Source organism: Camelus bactrianus, chromosome 14, assembly GCF_048773025.1.
Source record: "Camelus bactrianus isolate YW-2024 breed Bactrian camel chromosome 14, ASM4877302v1, whole genome shotgun sequence".
NCBI lineage: Eukaryota > Metazoa > Chordata > Mammalia > Artiodactyla > Camelidae > Camelus > Camelus bactrianus.
The window spans coordinates 7436485-7462629 of NC_133552.1; the positions used below are offsets into that span (position 1 = coordinate 7436485).

The 26145-nt window shown below is 37.5% G+C and overlaps 3 protein-coding genes across 17 annotated transcripts in view; 1 reads left to right on the forward strand and 2 right to left on the reverse strand.

Moving 5' to 3' along the window:
- The window catches only part of BRCA2 (BRCA2 DNA repair associated), a 46371-nt gene extending 35598 nt beyond the window's left edge, over positions 1-10773 (forward strand). For 4 of the 5 annotated variants that reach the window (XM_074378022.1, XM_074378023.1, XM_074378024.1 and 1 more), the window contains 6 exons: positions 622-820; positions 1056-1219; positions 1308-1446; positions 6789-7033; positions 8671-8817; positions 9717-10773. In XM_074378022.1, the coding sequence (XP_074234123.1) occupies positions 622-820; positions 1056-1219; positions 1308-1446; positions 6789-7033; positions 8671-8817; positions 9717-10355 (1533 nt within the window). In that variant the 3' untranslated portion in view covers positions 10356-10773. Of the gene's footprint in view, positions 1-621; positions 821-1055; positions 1220-1307; positions 1447-6788; positions 7034-8670; positions 8818-9716 lie in introns of those variants that run through there. The other variant, XM_074378026.1, reaches the window with a different exon arrangement.
- Positions 10774-11264: 491 nt separating this feature from the next.
- The window catches only part of N4BP2L1 (NEDD4 binding protein 2 like 1), a 30124-nt gene continuing 15243 nt past the window's right edge, over positions 11265-26145 (reverse strand). Inside the window, exons 2-5 of one of the 5 annotated variants that reach the window (XM_074378033.1) lie at positions 17777-17904; positions 17376-17464; positions 15472-15548; positions 11265-14378 (exon numbers count right to left, since the gene is read on the reverse strand). In XM_074378033.1, the coding sequence (XP_074234134.1) occupies positions 14120-14378; positions 15472-15548; positions 17376-17464; positions 17777-17904 (553 nt within the window). In that variant the 3' untranslated portion in view covers positions 11265-14119. Of the gene's footprint in view, positions 14379-15353; positions 15549-17375; positions 17465-17776; positions 17905-26145 lie in introns of all 5 variants that reach the window. The other 4 variants (XM_074378034.1, XM_074378035.1, XM_074378037.1 and 1 more) reach the window with 4 other exon arrangements.
- LOC105066223 (NEDD4-binding protein 2-like 2) overlaps positions 17778-26145 on the reverse strand; it is an 88711-nt gene continuing 80343 nt past the window's right edge. For all 7 annotated transcript variants that reach the window (XR_012511646.1, XR_012511645.1, XR_012511647.1 and 4 more), the window contains 2 exons: positions 20485-21914; positions 17778-17904 (listed from right to left, as the gene is read on the reverse strand). The gene's annotated coding sequence lies outside the window, so the exon portion shown is untranslated. The remainder of the gene's footprint in view (positions 17905-20484; positions 21915-26145) is intronic.

Genomic DNA, 26145 nt, shown 5'->3' on the forward strand with positions numbered 1-26145 from the left:
TGATGGGGAGAGAAGTGCAGAGGCAGAGATAAGTGCTTGTAGTACATGTCTGTTTTAAATTCTATCTCCTGTTCCAGAGAGTTAAGGCGATTATACTACAGGAGCTAAGAAGGAGGAGGGCTCTTGAGTCAACCCCTGTCTGTATGCCTCTGCAGGTTATTTATTCTGTCTTTACCTCAGTTTCATCATCTACCACAAGAAAACAATAATAGTACCTCATGGGATTATTGTAAGGATTGAATGATTTAATCAATACATTACCTCCCTCCCACATAGATATATTTCTCAAATATAGTAAGCATTCAGATGTTTGCCATTTATAATGTCAGTGTTGATGATTATGATTATTAGAGTATGTTTATAAATACAGGTTGTTTGGGCCCTAGGTAAATTTGTCACAAATATTAGTAAACTGTTTAAGGCACTTGAAAATATTCGTTATATGATAAGCTGAGACCTTTAATCTCAATTTTTATATTATCACATCCTTAAAGTGAACTTGATTCTGTTGTATTTTATCCCCATTTAAAGAGTTTCATTACAATAGATGAGTTGTTTTGTTTCTGTTTTGTTTGCTTTGTATTCCAAAATCATCTGCCTTAATTTATTAAATGGCTACAGGGTTATTTTAGTGAAGAGCAGTTAAGAGCCTTGAATAATCACAGACAGATGTTGAATGATAAGAAGCAAGCCCAGATCCAGTTGGAATTCAGGAAGGCTATGGCATCTGCTGGACAAGGGGAACAGATTTTACCAAGGGATGTTACAACTGTGTGGAAGTTGCGTATCATAAGCTATAAGAAAAAGGAAAAAGATTCAGGTCAGTATGTAAATTTTTTGTTTTTATAAATTTTTTAAGTTAAAAAATCAGATAAAATTATTTCAAATGCTAGCAAAAGTGTAAAGTGAGTGTATATCAGAGAAGCAAAACTGGGTTTCCAGTTCCCACAACATGATAATCCTTAGATCTTTATTGTCCTCAGTATGTATTTTTAAACAAGACTCTTCTTAATGATTATCATTTCTCCCATTGTGTCTTCTTCCTCTTTAAATAGTTATATTGAGTATCTGGCGTCCATCATCTGATTTATATTCCCTCTTAACAGAGGGAAAGAGATACAGAATCTATCATCTTGCAGCATCAAAATCTAAAAGTAAATCTGAAAGAGCTAACATACAGTTAACAGCAACCAAAAAAACTCAGTACCAACAACTACCGGTATAAACTTTTTATTATATTTTTCAATTTTGATAGATGTATGTTAGTTTATAGAATTCACATATATTCATATTTTTTTTTCTTGTAGGCTTCAGAAGAAATTCTATTTCAAGTTTATCAGCCAAGGGAGCCCCTTCACTTCAACAAATTATTGGATCCAGACTTCCAGCCGCCTTGCTCTGAGGTGGACCTGATAGGATTTGTAGTTTCGGTTGTGAAAAAAATAGGTAATAATACAGTGTATTTAATGGTAGCTTTTTATGGATGCTTTTTAAAACATTGTATTTTAAAACTTGTCTTCATGATTAATTGGACTACTAATCAGCAAGTTTGGTAACTAGTGATTTGAACGTAGGCTTGTTTTAACCCCGATTCTTAATGAAAAGCAATTCTGCATTATTACAAGGAAACAACTTACATCCCATCTGTGCTACTTAATTTTAAAGAAATTGCTAGAAAGTGTCTTGCAGCATATTAGTGATTCCTAGACGGATCCTTATAACTTCCCTCTGCAGTTAACTGAGCAATCAGGCCTCCACCTCCTGCTTCAGTTTTTACTACTTTCCAGCATCTTAGCCAAATTCATCTGTATTTTATTCCTTCAGTATGACATTGCTCATTCCTCTTTCCACAGCATTCTATAGATTTTATCTTCAAAGCCACACTCTCTTGTCTACATAAGTACTATGCAAGTGTCAGGGTCAGCTTAGGTCTCAACTAGAAGCCTTCCATTTACTGTATTATTTCACGCCAGGCACCTCAGTGCTCTGTGCTCCATTCTCTTCAGCTGCGTTGACACCTTCCTTGCTGTTCTGAGCCAGTTTCATCACAGAGCCTTTCTACTCACTGCTCCCTGCCCAGAAGCCCCTCCCTGCAGACAGCCACGTGGCTGGCCCCCTTGGCTCCTTCAGGTCTCTGGGCAAATGCAACCTTATAAGAGGCCTTTCGCTGAGCACCCTTTGTAAGAGAGCTGTACTCCCTCTGCTCCCCAGCCCAGCACCTTTTCTCCTCTTTACTCTGCTTTATTTTTCTCCATAGCACCCACCACGTGTGTCTCCTTCTAGAATGTTGGCTCTTTAAGGGCAGAGATTTGGTTACCGCTGTATCCTCAGCTCTTAAAACAGTGCGTGGTTCAGGGTAGGGTCCCAAATTGGTAGATTCCTTGTTTGATTATCAACTGTTCTGTCATGGTTTTTACCTTCCTCAGTTCTTTGGCTAAGGCTTATTGTCAGTCCTTTTTTCAAGAAGCCTTCAAGTATGCCGTATTCCATGAGTTCCTCATATGTCTGAAATATGTACCTAAAGCCTAATTCTGAGACTCTTATCTTGGCAGGTACAGTAATGTGCGATCTTGCTTTTCTTCCTTCAGAACTTTGTAGAAATTGCTCTTTTGATATTGAACAGTCTGGGACTTGCCTAATTTTCCCCCATTTAGGTGATTTTCTTTTTATGTCTAGATGTGTGAAGAATATGTCTCAAAGTCCGAAAGTTTAAGCTATGTTTTAGTATAAGCATTCTGTATACAGTTCTCCTGGAACACTGATGCCTTTTTAATCTGCAGGTTCAAAGCTTTATTTATTTCAAGGGAATTCTGTAGTATCTTTGAATAAATCTGCTTTTTCATTCTTTGGGATTTCTACTTCAAGGGCAGCAGTTAGTCTTACGTTGGATTGTTTTTATTTTTATCTCTTCTCTGATTGCTTCTGTTTCTTTGTCTTTTCCATCTTCGTTCACCGTGATTATATACAGCCTTTATGTCGTAATTTTATTTTCTGCAATCTATGTTTTATTTCTTGTTATTTGTAATGCATGTGTTTGTCCCATTATGTCCGCAATTTATTTCTTTGGTCCTGTAATCTCCTTTTTGTCTTACCAGGCTATTTTTCATTCCATATTCACATTCAAGCTTTTATTTTATTGAATATATGTTCTTATTAAGTTCAGTTACATGAATCTCTTGAAGACTTCAGAAGTTTTCTTCTCTTCTTCCAGTTTTGTTTACTTATGAGCTGTGCTCTTTGTCTGTTACCGGGCTCTTTTCTCCTTTTGTTTAATGTGTTTCTGTGTTTTGTTTAGTTCTGTTTTAGTGCTTTGTGGGGTTTTCTTTGACTGTTATGTTAATATGCTACATGGTTTTCGTGGCATTTTACTTCCTCTTGCTCGTGTTTGGGTGACTCTCTCCACACGCTGCATTATTGTTGGAGAGGCAAGGTAACTTGTATTCAGTTGTTCAATTCACATTTATTGATGGTTATGTGCCAGGACTGTTTTAAATGCTGGGCGCATAGCAACGAACAAAATAGACAAAAATCCCAGCCCTCATGGAGCTTACATTGTAGATGGGGAGAGAGAACACACACAAAATAAATAAGTAGCATGTAGCTTTCTTACTGTGGCTCAGGAAATTAAGTAGGGAGTGACAGCATCAGGGGGAGAGGGAGAGGAATGTAGCTTTAGACAGGGAAGTGAGGGAAGACCTCACTGCAAAGGGGAAGAGCCAACGAGATTTGAAGGACTAGAGGGAGGGGGAGCACATCTGGGGAAGGAACATTCCAGGCAGAAGGAACAGCAGTTACAGAGGACTGTTACAGCAGGATCCTCCCTGGTGCCTTATGTATTGACAGAGGCCAGAGAGTGAGGAGTAACAGCTGGGAAGAGGCTGTCAAGGACCAGAGGATAGGGTGGTCTTATATAGATTAACTTTTTCTCTGAGTGTGATGGGAAGTCTTAGGAAGTTTTGAAGGAAGGAGTGACATCTAGTGGGTGTGTGGTGAGAGTGACGTTAGCTGGTAGCAGAGCTGGTCTGTCCACCGCTAAAGAGGAAGGAGTAGTGTATACAGGTACGGGTGTGAGTGGAAGAGGTGATGTGTAAGTGGAAACTGGCAGCAGATCTCTTCTGATTGCTTCTGTTTCCTCAGTAAAATAGGGAACACAATCGTCAACTGAGTCAGAATTGAGGAAAACGTATTGAAGGTTTGAGAAGAGAGGAAAGGCATGAAGTTATTCAAGAAAGTGGCCGAGTGAATGGACTCTGTAAATACACTGTGACTGCCAGGGCCCACTGGAGGCTAATGTTCATGCGTATAAAATAAAACTAGTCATCGTGGTTGTGTGATATTTTTCCAACCACGTTTAGCTATAAAGGTCCGTGAAGTGGGTGGGAAGTGAGACTTAACCAGACTTGTAGTTTAGCCCAGTGAATAACACAAATCAAGAAGGGCAAAGAATTTGGGGATACATGCAAAGGAGGGACTTTTAATAACCAACCCTGAAGTTTAAGCACAATAGAGAGGAGAGAGAGGACCTTAGGGGAATGTGTCCCATTAGGGAAATGAGTGGTATGTCCCAGGGGGCTTGAAGGATTGGTTGAGGTGGGGTTCTTGGGGGAGTGAGCTGGAAAGATCACAGGTGGTGGTTAAGAATGATTTATTTGAAACTGAGATTCTGGAGGGGATGAAGTTAGTTTATGGGAAATAGTCTTGGGTATGTGCAATGGAATGAGCAGCTGGCAGAAATGAGAACAGGATCATTCAAGGAGAAGAAAACAAGGAACCTGGAAGCCCAGGGTACTGGAGCGATTATCTGAAATGAGCAAGAAATACAGCAGCAGAGATGACAGAATGACCGTGAGCTGTAAGTTACAGTCTTAAAGGAGGGGAAGGGAATGAGTGACTGGAGGCCCACAGATGCCTAAACGAGGAGGAGTGAATGACACGGTTCACAGCTGGGTGTTTTAGGGAGGGGGAGCAGTGGGAGAGGCGAGGAGACACTACCCTCTGACATCCAGGAGACAAGGGCTCTGCAGAGGCAGCTGTGTCATCCAGGGAGAGCCAGGTTTCACTTCCAGTAAAGGCTGAGGCTAGTGGAGATTTTACTGAGTTCCAGAGGGTCCAATAAGAGGCTCCCAGAAGTCAGGGGGAGGTTGGAGACGGTGTGCAAAAAGGCAGTGTGTGAAGCTCTGGAGACTGAGTCCAGGCTCCCTGCGGAGACTGACCTCATGGTCCCAAGGCAGTTGTGGTGATGAGGTGAGGTATGTGGGGTAAAGAGGCCTGCCAGCACCCCATGCAGTTCTCGAGTCGTTTTTTTTCTTTTTCTACTGTATTCAAGACCGGTTTTTCCCCTCTTAGTTTCCATCCACTGTATATTCCATATCTGAAGAAGATAGAATCTCTGTTCTGGATCACTGTCCCTAGTTGAGTGAGTAACCCCATGTATTCATGTGCTATGAGGCTGTAATTAAGTATCACAAACTGGGCGGCTTAAACAGCATAAATGTATCATCCCATAGTTCTGAAGGCTAGACATCTACAATCAAGACACTGGCAGGGTTGGTTCCTTCTGAGGGCTGAGAAGGAATCTGTCCAATGCCTCGCTCCCAGCTTCTGGTGGTTTGCTGGCCATCTTTGGCCTGTAGACGCATCACCCCAGTCTCTGCCTTCATCTTCACAGGGCATTCCCCCTCTGTGCGTGTCTGTGTCCAAATATCCTCTTTTCATAGGGACACTGGATTAGGATGCACCATAATAACCGCATCTTAACCTGATTTTGTCAGCAAACACTGTATTTGCAAACAAGGTCACGTTCACAGGTACTGGGGGTTAGGATTTCAGCATCTTTAACGGGACACAGTTCAACCCACACGGCTGTTATTCTGTCAGTCAGTCCTCATCGCGTGCTTTCCACTGTGGCCATTTTCATTACTTCTAATCGGAAGGGGGACACGTAAGGATACTCATTCTATCTGCTTTTCTTCAGATTTAAGGGTAATAGAATTCTCAGGATGTGTGTCATCTCACCAGTGTGGGGAAGGGACGAGAAGCGGAGCCTCCTGTGCTTGGTTCTAGCCACAACCTTCTGTTTCTTTCCTTCATCATCAGTTTTTAAATTTTGTATCAGGATGTTCCTTATTTGCATGTTTTTGGTGAACACTTCTTTCTTTTATTCAGTTTGATGTCAAGTGTTAGAGAAAGAAAGTTCTACTAGAGAGCACCACACTGCCACCTGAAGCCCGAAGTACTCGTTCCCCAACACCCAAATCTAATCGGGATGTGTCTCAGCTTAAAACCTTTGGTGGCTCTCCCTGCTCCTTAGAAAATGAAACCTGAGCTCCTTCATATGCCTGAAAACCTTTCAGCCTCCTGCCTTAAACCACCACCCCACATACCTCAGCAAAACTGTACCATTTCACATACTTGACACACTCAAGTATTTAACAGTTCCTACCTTTAAAATTGCATTCACTTTGCTTAGAATGTACATTTCCTTCCCATCTTGATGAATTTTTCCTGTTTGCTGTTCAGCTTACATGTTGCCTGCTTCCCCATGGCCTCTGCAACAGAATGTGTTGTCATACTGCATGGAAATTTTAGCATCAGAAGCAACAGGTCATTTTGGAAATGCTGAGCTTTCTCTAAATTTAGTTATTTTGATTTGTTTTTACCATCAGCATACCAAAATAAATGGCCATATTTAGAGGTTCTTTGTATTTTTTAATTTATCTAACACATTTATAAATGAAGTTTTTTTGTTTGTTTGTTTTCTGTTTTTTGATTTTTTTTTCCAATTGTAGGTCTTGCTCCTTTGGTCTATTTATCAGATGAATGCCATAATTTATTGGCAATAAAGTTTTGGATAGATCTTAATGAAGACATTATTAAACCTCACATGTTAATTGCTGCAAGCAACCTCCAGTGGCGACCAGAGTACAAATCAGGAATTCCTACTTTATTTGCTGGAGATTTTTCCATGTTTTCTGCCAGTCCAAAGGAAGGCCATTTTCAAGAGACATTCCACAAAATGAAAAATACTATTGAGGTAAAATTAGCTTTGAGCATTACCATGCATGTTGGTATTGTCCTATTTTGACAGTCAGATGTCAAGGAAGTAGCAGTTTTTATGAAAATTGGATAGTTGAGTTATAAATGGAGGGTGAGATTTCACCATATGTTAATTGGTTGTGAACCTTATGAGATGGTGGCTGACAGTATCAGGAAGAAAAGAAAGATCTGAAAAGGAACTGCGCGGGGTGGGGATGTAGCTCAGTGGCAGAGCGTATGCTTAGCATGCGTGAGGTCCTAGGTTCAATCCCCAGTACCTCCATTTAAAAAAAAAAAAAAGAAAAGGAACTGAATTAGGGAAAAGTGTGAGAAGGATGTTCAGAGCCTTAGACTGTGCAGGCAAACCGGAAATTGGTGACAAGAATAATACAAGTTATCTGTGGTTCAGAGCACTTGGCAGTGTAGTTAGTTAATAATATGTAGACTGTAAATTTACATTTTAAACTCCATATCTAGTATTTTATACAGTTTATACCTGTCCTAGATTTGAAATAATACCAAATAGGAGAACAAAGTTTATTGAGTGCTTATTGTATGTCTGGCTTTGTTCTCAGCCTGTCTCATTTAATTCCCCCATCAACCCTGCTGAAGTAAAGAACTGTTTTTGCATTTGATTGATGAGAAGCAGAAAAGTTAAATCACAGAGCCAAGTTGGTAGAACCAGGATTCATATGTAAGCAATCTGAATGCAAACTATGCCCAAACTATGAGCTACTATGCAGTGCTGCCTCCCAATAAAATCTACAAAAGATAAGCCTCTTAGTTCCATAGTTTAATATTTGAAATATTATTTAAAATTCATATAAATTAAAATTATATTTTAAAAGCATTAGAGTAGCCAACTATATAAAGGAAATTTGTGTGATATTTTATCTAAAGACTCGCTTCATATCATGACTAACACCCTGGTTTATCTGGTTTCTAAACTGAGGGTTACATTCATAATTTGGCTCCCATGCAGAATACCTAGTACTATTTATTACCCTAGATTTTCTCAGACCATTCAAGGGCAGTTCAGAGATGACTGTCCTTTACATATCATTTTAAAGTTTACTAACAAAATACTCTAGTAAATTAGGTTAAACCATAACTGAATTGCTTGTATTTGACCATTTGTGACTTCTGAAACAACAGTTTCATGTGATATAACCTACACATTACTTCACTTAATCCTTGGAACAGACATGAGGCAGTTCTCTGACCTTATTACTAACCAAAGGAGTACTCCGTGACATGTCAGGTGATTTACAGCTGGTAGGTAGTAAATAAAGCTGAAATTCGAGCCCCAAACCTACCAGCTCCAAATCCAGGATCATATGATAGCCTGCTGATGACACCAGGTGGCTGGGAAGCTCTCTGACGCCGCTTTCCCTCCCTGATATGTGCACTCACACCCCCTCCCTCCTTCTCTCCTCCAGCAGTTAATTTCCCCTGAATCGATGACTAGGTTTTGCATTTTTGCACTGGTATATTGTGTGACAGTTGCTGTCAAATTTGTGGTGTCTCATTCTTTTCTTCTGGTCCAAGTTTTTTCTGGTTTTAAAAACACTTTCTGAAAACATGAATGTGGGGGTTTGCATTTTACAAAACAGCTTTTCCAATTTATTTTCTTAGAATATTGATATATTTTGCAATGATGCAGAAAACAAACTTATTCATATACTTAATGCAAATAATCCCAAGTGGTCCACTCCGACTGAAGACTATACTTCAGAATCACACACTGCCCAAACAGTCCTTGCTACAGGAAGTAAGTTTCTGGTAAGTTAATGCAAATTTAAAGAATTTTATAAATATTATATACACAGGCAACAATATATTCTAGTGTATACATAGTAAACATTATGAAATGTTGATTAAACTTAATTAGAAAATGTGGTTAATTGTTAAGTGGCTCCTATAGGTGTAAGTTATCTGGAAATTATAACCTGTTTATTGAAGCCAGAATGTAACACTCTTTGGGGGGAAAATTTTATTAACAGGAGCTTTCATTTGTGATTGAAAGACTTTTTTTTGCCTGTGTCTTTTTGCTAAGAGGACTGTTCTGTACACTTAGGGTTGTTTCTAAGCTCAGTTTGATTTAATTCTTTAAATCACAATAAAAGCAAATCAAGCTAAAGTCTAATATTGGCTAAGGGCTAATTCCTAAGTAACTAATACTTGCTAAGAGTATGTATATTAACTCATTTAATCTTCACGACACCCCTATGAAATAAAAATTATCTCCATTTTACAGATGAGGAAACTATGACATACAGGGATTAAGCAATTGCCTACAATCCCAAAACTAGAAAAGTAGGATTAGAACCCAGGCGGTCAGTGTTCTTAAAATGGTTTTACAATGCTTAGCTTTGTTTAGCCTGTTAGTAACAAAAAGGAAAAGATTAAAGCGTAAGTTATATCCCCTACCTCCCTTTTTGTCTTACTGCGATTAGAGTTCGTCTTTCTTTCTTTTCATGTCATTTTTATATCCTCTTTTGCAAAATTATTACCTTCTGGAATAAGAGGAAGAATATGAATGTCTCTTGAAATCATAGCCACTAGGGGAGTGAGATTGTGTGGTATTTGTGTGTTTAAATATTTTTTAATGAAAAGCTACTTTGATTTTTATATATTAGTACATAATTATATAGGCTATTTTTTAATTTGTTTTTTATCAGATGTCTTCTCCCAGTGAAATGAAATATCAGAGTCCTTTATCACTTAGTAAGCCAAAAGGGAAATCTATCTCCACACCTGTATCAGCCCAAATGACTTCAAAGTCTTGTTGCAAAGAGGAGAAAGAGATTGATGACCCAAAAAGCTGCAAAAAGAGAAGAGCCTTGGATTTCTTAAGTAGACTGCCTGTACCTCCACCTGTTAGTCCCATTTGTACATTTGTTTCTCCAGCTGCACAAAAGGCATTTCAGCCACCACGGAGTTGTGGCACCAGATATGAAAGACCTATAAAGAAAAAAGAATTGAATTCACCTCAGATGACTCTACTTAAAAAATTTAATGACATTTCTCTTTTGGAAGATGATTCAATAGCTGATGAAGAACTTGCACTGATAAATACCCAAGCCCTTTTGTCCGGTTCAGCAGGAGAAGATCAACGTATGTCTATCAATGAATCCACTAGGGCTGCTCCCACTAGTGCAGAGGATTATCTCACACTGAAAAGGCATTACACTACACCTGGGATCAAAGAACGAGAGAATTCCCAAGCCAGGACTGAAGAACATGAGACTAATATGCAGGACACAAGTACAATAAAAAATATCTCCAAGAGGCTGCAAAGGCGACAGAAACCAAAATGACAATAGTTATTAACAACCTTTCCAGTCTGTAAAGCATATCTAGTTTCAAACTGTACACCAGTATCTGCATAATGATAAAAGAAAGCAAATAATTCAAATTTTACCTCAGTGCTTGTATATCTCAGCAATGCTCTTTCCCTGCTTCTGTATTGGTGTACTCTTACTTCAGTTATATATCTTAAAACGGTGACTGTATATTTATTAACTAGTCAAGAAAAAATCTTTAAATCTTCAGATCACTCTAAGTATTATTTTACAAACATAGGAAACATACCTGTCTCTTTTAGATTGTATCCTTATAATTAAATGAAACTAGGTTTCTCAGTACAGTTATTTTGACTCACATAATTCTTTTTAATTTAGTTCCTATTTTAGGTTTTTTTTTTTTAAGGGGGGAACCCAATAGGAATCAATTTTCCTTAATGCATGTGTTGGTTCTACTACAGTTTTATGCTGATCAAAAAAGTCAGGATCAATAAGAGACTACAGTAGTGTTTCCTTCTGACCAATTCTTCATCCTTCAGTCAGCATGACAACAAGAAAAATAGAACCGTCAATGCACTTACTTTTTATGATTCCAGTGTTATCTGTGAAATTAAATTATTTCAATTAAAAGTTCAAATACTTTAAATCAGAAACAGATTTCACAGTGTTAATTTTTTTTTAACAAAATGATCATCTGGACTACGACTTAAAATCTTTCTTTCAAATTGGCACTGATTCTACTTGATTTATTTTTAGCCCTATCACAGGATTCAGCAAGTAGTCCCCTTTAAACCTAGTTTTTTCTAACTACCAAAGCAGGAGATAACAGTTCAATTTAAGATGATATTCTCTTAATTTGTTACTTTCTTACATTTAATAGAGAAAAGAGAGAAAGCAGTTTGAAGTAGGTACTCATAGCATGGAGAAGCTCTTAAATCAGGTCTTTTAATATGTCTTAAATTTATATACAGTATCATGTTATCAGATCTCATTATAAACACATTTTAAAGCCAAGAATAGATCCTTTTAAAAAGCAATTTGTTTCCTTCCATAACTGTGACCCATGATTTTTCTCTGTTCTCAAAATCATTAACATAGTAGTCTACTCTAGTGTTCTAACTTAAGTGTTCTGCCAGTCTTATTAATGTGATTTAAGTTTTGTTCATATAATAATTTGGTCTTCACATCCTAATCATCTTCCCAGTGATCCACTCCAGAACAGGGAATAAAACTTCAAGTGTCAGGGAAACAAAGAATTTTAAAAATTTAACTTTTTTTTTTTTTGATTTCTGGAAAAACTTGAGCTATAACCTCCTTCATTCTTCATTACCATTTAGACAACCCACTGCAGACACATCTAATGCACACACTGCTTTTTATAAATTATAAACAATATAGCCAACTTGTATGAGAAAAATATGAAGCTTGAGTATATGTGAATATCATCCCCCCACATAGTAAATGACAATTTAATGATTACAAAGTCAACAGTATACACTGCATGATAAGGGATAAATGGTAGAAGCAATCTGTGTAACTTACTCAACAATCACTTAATCAGAGCCTACTCTGTCTGTAAAGCACTATCCCAGTTCTAAGAGTGATGCAAATGGTAATACATAAAACAAGTCAGTAAAATCATACAAATCAGGAGCCATGGGAGTTGAGAGAAAAAATAGAACACGTCTAGGTGGGATAAATAAAGTTGGTGGCATTTAATCAATGATTCTTATGCTTCCAAACAAAGTATTTTAGGAGTCACACAGGGAAAAACAGGCAAATAAACAGGGAAGCTATTCTGAGCTCTTTAAAAGCTTTGCACTTGTAACCTGGGGCTACTTCTCCATAGTGGCCCAGCCCAGTCCAGCCCAGGTGAACCAGAAGCCCTAAGCAGAGAGTCAGACCTAAGTCAGGAGGGCTTGAGTTCTGGTCCGTTAGGCTGCTCCCATGGGATCAAAGGAAAGGCGTTCCCACCTCGGTTCTTTGCCACTTCTTGGTCTACTATCCTAAATGAGTCAAGCCATCCAGACTGAGCTAGTTCTGAGCAGTGACCACATTGACTAGGATACCCAGAGCTACCTGGGCCTGGAAAACAGGGCAGTTGTCATGTGGATCATCATTATTATTAGATTATTATGTGTTGTGCTTGGACATACAGAATTTAGCAAAACTATACCTTAAAATCATTCAGATTCGCTAAACTTTAGTTTGTTGGCCAAACTTGGCTACTCAAAGGAGACACCAATTTTTTTAATGTTAATGAAGAAAAAAATTACAGATGCGTTGCTGGTAGTCAAGATGTTGTATAGATTTCAATAGTGTTAGATAATGGAATGTTAAAGTAATAATACAGTCTTTCTAATGTGTACAGATCAAATCATTTATATAAGCCAGTAAAATATCAGGTTGCATTTGTTACCTATTCATTGAAGACTGGTAAATAAGTTTATGATATAGAAAAGCTGGTTTTTAATACTGTAGGATTCTGTGGAATTTATGGTAATTAAATTTTTTTATATTCTTAAACTAAAACCTTAGATTCAATGACAAATCCATTAAAAGCAATACCATATATAATTTTAATAACCATAAAAGCACCATTAGATAGGACACTTAAATAATACTTCACAAAACATTAGAAAGCTGTTGGCCAACAAGAAATAAAGCATACATCCTACATGATCTTATCTATCGTGGTCTCACACCAAACTAATCTGATTTCAATCTGCTGAGATTTAATTTGGATTCATTAGTTCAGTATTAGTATAAGAGAAGTGGTAGAACTTTACTGTCTTAATGCCACATAAAAATACCAAGACTGCTCATCTTAAGACAAGTGTGACTTTTACCTATCTCCATAGGATCTGCGTCCTCGGATGCTTAATTCCTTGCACTCCCAAAACTTTGGGCTGCCGTGTCATTATATACATGTTTATAGGCATAATTTTAAAAATTGCTTGATTATTCCTCTTAAAAATTGGTGTTTTATAAAAGCAGGCCTGTTTTATTTACACTATTAGCACAACAGCCAAAAGTTATTCAGGTTTAACCCTGTTCAATAAAGTGGTAGTTAAAACACAAGATGCGACTTTAAGTAACGACACTGATTTTCCTCAGTAGCTTGTATAGCTAATAAGAAGGATTTTGACAGACATGTTTAACAATGATACATCACTAAAATAAAGGAATAATTTCCCAAAGTGTCTACTTTGAAGGACAATATTCCCTTAGATGTGTACTTTCTGCCATATTCATTTCAAAGGAAAATCAGTATCATCATTACAGCCACACATCTCACATTGTTAGATACATGGATTATCAGCGTAGCAATGGCACTAAAATTTTTCCTGCCTCCTACTTCTCCCCCACTGTTTCAACTTTCCTGATGGAGATGAATTTCCTGGAAAAAAAAATAGGTTGCTTCAGAGAAAGTGGTACTGAAGCTTTATATTATAAACACTTCATTTCATTAATGGACCTACGAGGCTGACTATGTTCTTGGGTATGTCCTCAGGTTTCAGCTTCAAATTAATCCTTTCCCTATAGAAATGGACTTTGTTTAATCAAATCGGCAGAGTTCCCAGCATCAGACCATGCATATAGGATCACTTTAACAAATGCTTGTTGAAGATGAATGTAGTTACTTCTGCTCAAAAACTTTCAGGTTCGACTATTTACATTAGAATTAGAGCTCTGACTACAATTGAACAAAGAATAAATACCAAAATTTGAAGTAAAAACTGATTTAGGAAAATTCTGAGTGCCTGTAAGAGAGACCTCTAATATCCATGGTGACAACCACCCCTTCTGTTAAAGGAGCTCTCATTAATGAAGCCGCCATGAGCCCTCCGGTTTGGGAACTCTGCGTAGGTGTTCCAGTACCCTGCACCGTCGGAAGGAGATGCATTACTTCTGTCCTGGCTTCTGTTTGCTCTGCTCGGTTTCTCGGCATGCAGCACACTGTGAAAGGTAACATCATGTTCATACCGTTCTTTCATTCGGTGTATTTTTTCTCTTGGGACTCCATGAATGTTTCTTCTATGTGGAAAAAAATGCAAAAGGTTAGTTAAAGCATCATATCAAAAGGAGTTACTTGTACTTTACAACTCCTGTATTATTATCTCAGGATGGAACTCTGACAAAAGCATAACAGTCATGTTAGCAGTTATCTTTCAGGCTCAACTCCCGTTTTTCATGCTGCCCTGCAAACCCTCAAACTACCCTGAGGCTAGGAAAAAGCTAAAGCTTCAGAAATGCTTTGTTTCTGGACATCTCATTTCTGTGCTTCAAGTTGTAAAAGAGCACCATTACTTTTTTTTTATTATGTATTTGCCAGTTTGTCATGCATATTATCTATAATCAATTATGTCAGTCCTACATACTTCTAGATGCTTATTAAAACAATCTTCTTTAATTCAAGAGGGCATGAGAATCAACTGGGGATATAGTTTGAAATGCAGTTGCCAGAGATTCCAACTGTGGATGGGCCCGTGAATTAGGATTTTAACATCCACCCCAGGCAATTCTGATGGGGGCGCTCCACAGATCCCTTTGGAAACACTGTCTGCTTATAACTGTAAGATGAACTAGGCCTATTCCCCAAAACTAAATTCTGATCTCACTGGTTACTTTAAATCACTGACATTATCAAATAGCACAGATAGTGAGTATCAGAATCCATGCATTCAATCAACAAGTTAGTGTTATTTGAACATTTATTGCTTTACCAATCAGAAGCAGCATTTAGATCATAAATGAACCACAAACGGTTCCACATCTGAAGATCTTTGTTTAGCCTAAGTGCAAAAACACCACTCACAAGTGCAATCCCATGCAGAGGAAAGTGCTTTCAAATGTTCGCTGATAAAGAAGCATTTAGCAGCATGTTAAACGTGTCCTTTTCAAGGACCAAGTCCAAGCCAAGATTTAGCATTTAGCATTACATCAGAAAACTGATCCCAAACTAAAGTCTTCACATTAATAATTCCAAAGTTATCAATTTCTAAGAATTACCATTTCTGGCCTGAAAACTACCATGTCCATTTCCAGCCTGAAAAGATTCTTTTGTTCGGTCTGAAATACCTGAAAACAGCAGGATACATAATGAGGAACTAGAAAAACAAAGAAGTACCTTGCTAACTCTTGAACGTTGAATTTCCAGCGAGTGTCAGGTTCTCGGAATATAACTTCATAGTTATTTTCAAGTGCCTGATTTTTCAAAAGTACATAAAACATTGAAGACATGGTATGTATGTTTGGGAATGGTTACGCTGCCATTTAACATTTATTACAAATCTTTTCTAAAATTCCTCTTGTTTGACCAGTAATCCAATGCCTTAGTTTATGTTAACAAATACAGTTGGTTCATTTCCCTTCTTAGCCACTCTTAGATTACTACGGCTCCCAATGATCAATTTTGGTCAATTTTATCTGCTATGCTGGAAAATTATAAAGGTTCTTTGTTTTGGCTAGTTAAAAAACAGATAGCTGAACTAGTTTTAAATGCCCTGTCCACAGGTATGAGCAATGAACTCTAATGGCTTCTCAAAGTCCTTTATGTGATTATCATGGACTCACTTCTGTCAGATGCTTTAGAAAGTGAGGGTGCCACAGGCACAGAGCTTAGGAAATAAAAGTGACTTCCACCTACTTGCTCTCCCTGCTATGCAGGACAGTTGGGCTCAATTCAGTGGGCCCCATTTCCTTGAGTTTAGAAAATTACCACTTCACATAAACATCAAACATTCTTTGCATTCATAAACTGACCACTACTTTTTAACCTCAAACTGAACTTTCTATTATCACTATTGTTTATTGTGTTATAAAATACAGAATGAAAAGAGCTAAGTTAAAAGATTTCCTCTTCATTCTCTAAATGGACACTTCGAATTTGGGAAGGACATCAAATGTCATATGTGGAAAATACCTAATTTCTGGGTCTTATTAATGGCTGTGGGTGGCTAGAAAAGATGGTCCATGTCTAGAAAACAGAAGATAAAAAATAAAAAGTAAAATGACTTCCCTTGAGCCTCTCACTTAACCCCTGACTCTTGGTTCTGAGCTGTGCCTTAACTAACTCGACTCTTCACGTCCCTGTTCATTTCTCTCCCAAGTGGACGCTCGAGCCACGAACTGAAGTAACCACAAACTTGATGCTCTTTCTTTCCTACATTCACCAAAGTCCCACAGTCTGGGCCTGCGTAAAACTGATGAAGTACAGTTAAGGGAAAGCATATTCGTAGGTAAGCTATTTTGCCCAAAACATGAAGAGGCCTAAAAACAGACGGCCACGAGCCCAGTTTTAGAGATATTCGCTTTACAGTTAGCCAAGTGGGGAGACTCCTCAGCTGTCTTCTTCCTGCCCCGGCATGTTTCTGGATCTTTTCTCCTTTCTACATTCAGTAAGGAATGAAAACTTATTAGCACGCAAGATGAAATACGTCTGAAAACAGATCAGACATATTTCAAACTCAAAGAAAAATGTGCACATCACTTTATTCAATCTTACTGTTCTGAGCGTAGACAACTTAGTTACCTTTATATGTGAATTTATATTTATATTCCAGTATCATAACAGGGTTACAATGTTAATCCTAAATCTGTTTTTAAACTAAGAAATTCGTTGCCCTGGAACATAGTACTCAAGTGCCCGGCGTGACAGAGACAGAACTGTCCTATGAACATCATCTGCAGCTCCTCTGGTGGCATCACCTAGCCCAGCACTTCCTGGCCGGTTTCAGTGGAGGCTCCTGTGTATGCCTCCCTTAGGAAAACAGCCAAGATGGACACGCTATCAAGAATTCAGACCAAGGACTATTTTTAAAATGTACCCTGAAGTGATACCAGCATCTCAGCAAATTTCAGCCACTGAACAACAGAGAAACACTAAAATAAAACCTCTTTATCTGCTCCCTGAGAGGACGACTATTAATGAATATGAGATCATGGAAGATCAGAAAAAGAAGAAAAAACAAATGTTTCAACTTTCTCACAAAATGCCCGTAACTGAAAATTCAGAATGATACTTCTTCCTACCATGACTGCATAGGGCTTCATTTCCCAGGCGTGGAGGTTGGTATTATCAATAATAATGGGGGATATGCCATTCCTCATTGCTTTTCTTGCTGCAACACAATGTTACATAACAGTGAACAACATACAACAGTCAGAGAAGGGTGAGCGTGCTCCATATTTTGTTATTTTTATTACCAGAGGTCCTCATTACACAACTTTAACACCACCTATTTCAGAACCCATTATCAATCATTCTCTTTTTCCTGGAATCTAGGGAGGTTACACTCTGGCATTCTGTTTGAGGGGGGAAAAAATGGCAGAACTTTAGATTAAGCTCCTTCCATAACACTTTTTCATTTTGCAGTAGCTACAATCTACGTGCACAATAGGATTTCCCAGGAGTGTGGAAAGGAATGTTTCACCTCTTTTCTGGTTCCATTCATGAGCTTCCTCCAGGAAATCAGGATTGAACTCATAGGCACCATCTTCCCTGAAGAAAAAATCATCAGTGCTGAAAATCAGGGCCCTGGGAAAGTCGTGCTGCAATTGTCTGGAAAGTGGGGAAATAAGAGATTATTTTATGACGATGCATTGTCATAACGTAAATCACTTCCTTCCATCTCTAACATTTAGCAGTTTGTAATTATGAGACCATCAGGTTTTGAGATGTTGCAATTCAAGTTGGAAAGAGAGATGCTAGCCTTTCTAGAAGGTATCATTCCTTCATAGGAGGCAGGAGAGGGCTGAGAGGAGACTTGAAAGTAACAAATGCTGGTCACCACCACTGACTTCTGCAGCAACCAGGACTAATTCTAGACAAAACTCTTTAGGCCACGTTGCGGGTGTGACGACAGCCTTCCCTTGTGGGCACAGCCCTCACTGCCACTGGTCTGTGATGCGCCAACGCCCACGCACCCATGCTGCAGCCCTTTCTTTCATACCCGCACCTGTCCTGGGTCCCCTGCCCTTGGAGCTATGTCCTCTGTAAGGACCCATCCTTGAAACTAGTTCTTGCTGAGGTATGAAATGTAGATAAAAGTGATGTGGGTGCTACCCCGTTAGGTAACATATCAGCAGTGACCTAAGCCAAATTTAGAAACCACAGCAGGAGAAGGAAAGAAGGACACCCGACATTCCCCATGCCTTCCTAAACCTCAATTACTCTCTTGAAATATGAAAATATCACAGAAAAAAAGAAAAACCATCATGGAATATGTCCTTTAAAGGAGGGAGAAAAAAAGCACATTAAGTTCTGCACAAAATAACTTCAAAGAGAAGATGATTCCAATTGAAATCCATACTCAGCCTTTTTGGGAGAGAAGGTGGCTATTATGCTAGACAGTAACAGAGTAAATCCCTGAGCCTCCTTTCCTCATCTGTAAAAACTGAGGACAATGTCACACATCTTGGCAAGTTAGGATGATGACCTCACAACCTGGGGAAGCCCCCGCGCAGCACCTGACACCACGAGTGTGTGCTTCTCTCCCTCCTCCGTGCAGCACTCACCAGCATAATTCTAACTTCAAACAAATTCACCAGGCAGATAGAGTATATGACAACACGGCCATGCTCATAATAAAAAGATATTTAAAAGTTGGAGGAAAAAAATGTTGAAGAACGACAAGGGCAGAAAATGCAAGAGAAAGCAGAGCTATTCAACTCTTTTTGTTTTTTCTTCTCCATCAAGAAGAATTCTTTAATCAAGAAAGAACGTAAGGCACTGAAGCCGCAGATGATGAGGAAGCACCTAAGCTGCTTAAAAGACTTGCATTCAGTTCTTGACTTTTCCTCTACCCCGTCATGTGATCTCTCTAAGCTTCTGTTTTCCCAACTGAAAACACGGATAAGAATCACTACCTTTTAAACAGGGCTTCTAGTAAGACTCAAATGAGGTGAGGTATGGGAATACATTTTCCAAGAGGTAAGGCACTTTACAAATGTAAGCTACTATTATTTTACTAATAGTAAGAAGTGAAGTCAAATTTTCTAACCGAGACTATTTACATGCCATTGTAGTAAAGTATATTGGAGTCTGTACATAATGGGAGAGATGGCAAAGAAAATATGGCCATTTTAAATCTACCACAGACACAGAAAGCAACATGAAAGAAAGAATAAAGATTCAACGAAACAAATTCAGTTTCCACATAAATGTCTTTTGACCTTAAATAAATTCAAACTGAAAACCCAGATCAAAGTTCCAAACTTTAACCTCCAATGCAAACAATTATTATAAAGACACCTTAGAAGAAAACCTAAGGGCAACACTAGCTGCATTTTCAGGTGTGTGTATTTTATATTTGTGAAAGAGTTTACAGGTTTTAAATTATTTTCATCAATATTATCTAGTTTAAATCATGAAAGCTACAAAGTTTAAATAATAGTGTGTAACTTACTTTCCTTTCTTTTGTGTACTCAGTTAAGCAACTATGGATATTAGTTGCAAGATTTTTTTTTTCCTTTTTGGTCCCTGATATGACATCCCTTCTAAATCTGGTTTCATCTGTTTCCCTATTAAGTCTGACCTTAGAGGTTTTGTTTTGTTTTGTCATTTCCAGAGATGAGTTTTTCTTTTCATAAACAGACCCTTATCTACTAGTGTTTTCCTTTTTATGGTTTATATTATCTATTGGAAGTTAATACTCTCTAATGTTTCCTTTAAAAAAAATTTAAGGCATGTGTTCAATTCACATTTCATTTGAACCCTATTCCCTAGAAAACAAAAACAAAACATAGCAAAGAAACTACTACCCTCCCTGATTGGAAAATTTTGCCTTAGAGTAAAAGTTAAATTGTTCAAGACCACTATAGGGCTAAACCATCTAACCCTCATTTCCTAAGGCACATGTGACTTTAGCCTACATGGTTACAGGTAGGCAAAAATATGAGTGGTTTTCACCCTTACAACGCTAATGGAATTTGGGGGAGGGGGTTGGGAGAGAGGTGCCTGTATGATCTTCATGATCATTCCCTCAAAAACTTGTTTTATCTTCACCTGAATGTTAAATTAGCACTGGTAGCCATGGTACACCTTGAATATGCAAGACAATAAAAGCTCTCCTACCTAAATGAAGAACTGATTAAACAGACAAACTTGAGAGTCTCAAACTTAAGTGGAAGCAATAAATACCATTCCATCAGCTTCAGAAGTGATGAGGATAATGCCCCAGCTCTAGCTTTCTTTGTGGTGGTCAGGAGCCTCGTGCATTAGGGAAATTGAGAGGACGAAAATAAAAGGGAAAAAACAGGAAGACAGTTACTTCCATATAACCTTCACCTTCACAGCTCCCCCAGATTCACTTGAAATCACTGCTAGGAGAGAAACTTAGGTTCTAATCTTGATTTCACAACTTATCATCCTTTTGTATAATTCTTTTATTTAATAATAGAGAACCATAGAAATATATTTAGGTACCTATTAGTCACTCACCCACTCACTGACAAAGCTCAACATTAGTATATAATTTTGAGTTGTACCCCTAACTTTTTATTATGGAAACTTGTGGGAGCCCATGATTGGGTTAACAAATTGTAACAATCCCAGCCACTTATCTCCTTAAAGAAGATGTGCTTAGTAACTGCCTTGAGGTTTTAGCAATGACCCAGGCCCCCGGCTATAAATGCTGGGCGTGCCTGCTGTTAGTCTTCTATCCCCAAAACAGCCTTGGGCTGGAATGGTAAAAAACTGCAGACTCAGAGCTGAGAAGGCTGGTTGGCCAATGATGGGTAAGACCCCCTGAGGGGGCAACCTAAGACAGGCACAGTCGCCTGAGTCCAGGAAAATCTTGTCAAGCAGCTGATTCTTATAAGTTCCACCCTGATAAGCTGAAAGGCTCAACACTGTTATGACTCACCAAAAAGGGTCTTATGACCTTGAGCCAAACACCAACAATAAACAAAGCCTTTGTACTCATTGTGATCCCACCCTGTCCTTCCCTAAATTCCTGCTTCAACTGTACTCAATAAACATGAGAGATTTGAGAGGCTCGTGGAGTTGGCTTCCAACTCCCTCTCACTCTCTTGACTTTTCCCCAGAGTCTTGAGTAATTCATTCCGTCTCGGTGGGACTTCTGCTGGCCAGAACCCACAACTGGTGACGAACCCACAGAAACTTTCCAACGTGGAAAAGCAGACAGAATAACATAATCATTCCCCATGTGCCCATGGTCCAGCTTGAACAATCATCATCATATGGCCAATGTTGTTTCACCTGCTTCATACTGCATTTCACCAAACATCCCAACAGTACTCAAATTTTCCCAATTGTTTCATAAACCTAATCCTACACATGGTTTGCTTGAATCAAGAGCCAAACAAGACCCACACATTGTATTTGGTTGCTATGTCCTGTAAGTTTCATTTTTCCATACTTTTCCCTGAACTTTTTTCCCCTCAACCTTTTAAATTTAGAAAATGTTCAAACCTATAGAAATGAATTGAAAGAATAATACAATGAATACTGGTTACCTTCTAAGTTGCAGACATCATGATACTTTGTTCTTAAATGCTTTAAGTATCTTCTATGAATAAGAACATTCTCCTACACATTCATGATCATATCTAAAAAATAACATTAATTTATATTATTTTTATAATTATAAATCATAATACATTGTTTTAAATAAATTATAATTTTATTAACTTATGTTATAATTTATATTATAGTTATTCATAATAGCTAATGTTAATAGATTTTTTAAAGTTTTAAATTTCCTTCATGGTATCAATAATATCTTTCATAGGTTCAAGTACTGCATTTGGTTATTATGTTTCTTTAGTGTTTTAAACTAGAACTGTCCTCGTGCCCTCTTTGGTTTCCCTTTTCAGAGTCGAGGTCAGTTGGCTTGAGAATGCCCCACATTCTGGGTTTGTCTGATTGTTTCCTCATAATTGGATCCAGGTTAAACATTTTTGGAAGGTGACTACAGAGGTGATGTTTACTTCAGATTGCACATAATGACCATTTGTACCATCATGCTAAGTATGATCACTTGGCTAAAAGGTGGTGTCAGCCAGATGTCTCCTCTATAAAGGTCCATTGCTTCGCTTGTAATGCTACCTAAGGCTGGGCGTGGGAAGGGTGGGTGGGTGTGAAACATGAGACCCCATGTAACAACCCTGTTTCCTAAAACCTTTCCCTCGATGATGTTTACATTCATTGCTAGATCACTGGCAAATTGATTATTACACTGGGAATTGAAGAATACCGATTATCACATTATATAATCTCTTCTATATATACAAGGTGGCATTGTCTAGTCAAGAACAGCTCTCTTTCTCTCCCCTTCCCCTGTTAATCACGCTCACTATCGCTGGTCTTTATGATGCTCAAACTATCCCAAATTTGGCCAGCAGGTAGCCCTTCAATCTGGCTCCTGTGTCTTACTCTACAGAAACCTTAAAAATACTGTTTTTCCTTTCTAATTAGCAAAGTGATACATATTCACTGCAAAATATTTTGAAAGAGAAAACTACAAAATAGGGGAGGTTCCTATATCCCCCCACCTAAAAATAATTACTATAAACATTTTGATCTTCTTTCCAGGAGACAGAATTTCTTTTCCTCTGATGTTTTGTTACATAAAAACAAACATAATCTAGAGCATTTCAATTTTTCACCAAACTTATTTCCACAGCAGTTATTTCCCACCTCATGAAATATTATTCTATACCATTCTTTTAATGATGTAGTTACTCGTATGGATGTACCATAATTTACTTAACCAATGCTCTATGGTTAGGAATTTAGTTTGTCCCCAACTTCTTTTATTACCAGCAAGTTTAAATATTTTTTCTTATCTGTGCTGGTCATTTAGAGATACTCTTTTGTGAACTGCATTTTCATGTTCTTTGATTGTTAATAAAAAACCTCTACTGAGAGGTTTATGGCTTTCTTATTAAATATGTAAATTTCTTATTAAGTACATCAATTTCTTTTAAATTTTTCATAATAAACTCTAACATAAAATTCTAACTTATTAGAAATTTTCTAGTCACTGTATCCATCTTTTATTTTCCACTTTCTGCCTTTGATAATACATTTACAACAATCTTTCTCACCCCAAGATTATATTAACATTCATTTGTGTTCTATTACATTTTACTCCTCAATCCATCTAAAATTTTAGTTCAGTAGGTGGCAGTGGTTGAGGATCTAATTTGATTTTTTGCCCACATGAAACTGGTTATCCCCAAACCACTGACTGAACATTTCATCAATTCCTCATTGTTTTGAAATATTTGTATTATATGTATACTAAACGATAACAAATAATTAGGCCTATGATTGGACTTTCTATTTTGTCCCACTAAGCTTGATGTCTAAGTTCTTCTTCATTGTCTCTCTCCCCAGTATTTCCAGTATTATTTCCTTGATTACATTCACTAGCTGCAAATCTTTCCTTTACAAAATGTATACTTTTGTTTTCTTATTTTATTGAAGACACATTTCTGAACAATATCAAATAAAATGATTTCCCCTTCTTGATGTCTTTGAGTCTTCGCATGGTGGACTAAAGTTGGCTGTCCCAATAAATTTGCTTTTTTTCTAAGAATGCTAAGCACTAAACAGAGCTTGGCATATATTCTCTCTCCTTACCCTTTACAACAAACTTATAAAGGCAACAACATTTTCTCTATTTTTTTAGATGAAGAAACTAAGGCTTCAAGAGGCTAAATAACTAGTCCAGATTTATAAGACCTGGATATGGTGCTGCCAGAATTGTACCCCAGGTTAATACAGTCAGGGCACACGGCTGTTCTATACTTTGTGAGTTCTTGTGGATCTAAGAAAGCTCTTCTATTGTCTTCAAACACAATTTGGCTGAATGAGAACTACTTATTACAATCCTTTTCCACAGATATTTTTAGTTCAAATTTGTTTCAGTTAAAATTGAGTTCAATCGCATTTAATAGAAAACTCAGATAACAGTGGCTTTTAAAAATGTACAGATACATGTATGTGTGTGTGTATACATATATACGTGTGTGAAAAATCCAGAAGTAGATTCTAAGGCTGGTATCACGTGGACCCAAGGTCAACATGGACCCAGGTGTCTGCCATCTTTTGTTTTTCCTTTTTTCATAAACGTGTGTCTACTGTCCTTTTTTTAACATGTGGCTTCCATTCTTTCATTCTTCCATTTTGTTCCCCTTAATGGGCACAGGGTGCCACTGCAGTTCCAGCTTTTACACCCATATTCTACAGAGCAGGAAGCAGCAAGGGAGTCTTGAAAACGTGGTTGGCACGTTGCCACACCTAACAAAAAGGGACTAAGGAAGTAGGGGTAGCCGGTTAACAGCTTCTGCAGCAGTCTTACCAGGATATAGCTAGGTACTAAATTTATTTTTTATCACTTTTGTTTAAGTCTTCAACTCATAAGTATGTTCTATTAAATCTGTAATTGTTGCTTTAGTTACATTTATTCTGGTTTTATTTGGTTCTATTTAATCTCACAGTGGTCTTCTGTGTTTCTATGCTACTGTTTATTTGCTGCATTGTGGTTCTGCTCATCTCTATGTCTCATAAACTTTAAAATTCCAACATTTACCTTAAATTATTTTTTTAAATATTCAGCTCCTTCAAAAACTTTGTTCTGCATCTTAGCCTTTTATAGTTAGCCAACTCCTTTTATAGTTCAGACTCATTATCATTTTTCTTGTACCTCTTATATCAGAGACAAGAATTTTTCAGAAAAAAATTTTTTGTGTATAAAGTTAAAAGAAATTAATATGACAAACACTGAAGCTGATAATTATTAACACTTTCTCCTATTTGTTGTGTTGGTTTAAAATCCAACCAAACCTCCACCTTAACTCTGGCAATCCCAAACCCCTTTACTATATACTCTTTTCCCTTTTCTACAGCACTTATGACCTCCTAACATAATGGGTAGTTTTCTTATATTTTACAGCCTTTTCCCTACCTCTGGTATATAGGGTCCATGAGAGCAGGATCTTTGTTTTGTTCACTGATGATTCCCAAGTACCTAGAACACTTCCTGGAACATAGTAGGCACTCAATAAATATTTGTTGAATGAATAAGTGAAGGAAAAAATATTTTTAGATGTATTCATGTTGATATATAGACTTAGTCCATTTCTTTTAACTGCTACATAAAGAGTAGCCATTAATGCCATAAGAATAAACATAGCTAACATTTATTAAGTACTTACTATGTTTCAAGCACTATTCTAATGACATTTCTCATATAATGCTCAAATAGACCTGAGATAAGTACTGCTTGCAACCCCCATGTTACAAATGAAGAAATTAAGACGAGTGAGTGGATACAGAATCAACATACAGAAATCAGTTCCATTTCTACACACTAACAATAAAACATCTGAAAAAGAAAATATTCCCATTTACAACAGCATCAAAAACAATAAAATACTTGGAAAAAAATTTAACCAAGGAAGTGAAGATCTGTATGTTGAAAACAATAAGACTCTGATGAAAGAAGCTGAAGTAGACACAAGCAAATGGTTAAGATATTCTGTGCTCATGGATCAGAAGAATTAATACTGTAAAAATGTCCATATTACCCAAAGCCACCTACAGAATCACTGCAATGTCTATCAAAATTCCAAAGGCGTTTTTTAGAAAAATGAAACAAACAATCCAGAAATTTGTATGGAACCAAAAAAGACCCCAATTAGCCAGAGCAATCTTGAGAAAGAACAACAAAGCTGGAGGCATCACACTTCCTGATTTCAAACTAAGCTACAAATCAATAGCAAACAAAACAGTAATGGTACTCGAATAAAAACAGACACATAGACCAATGGA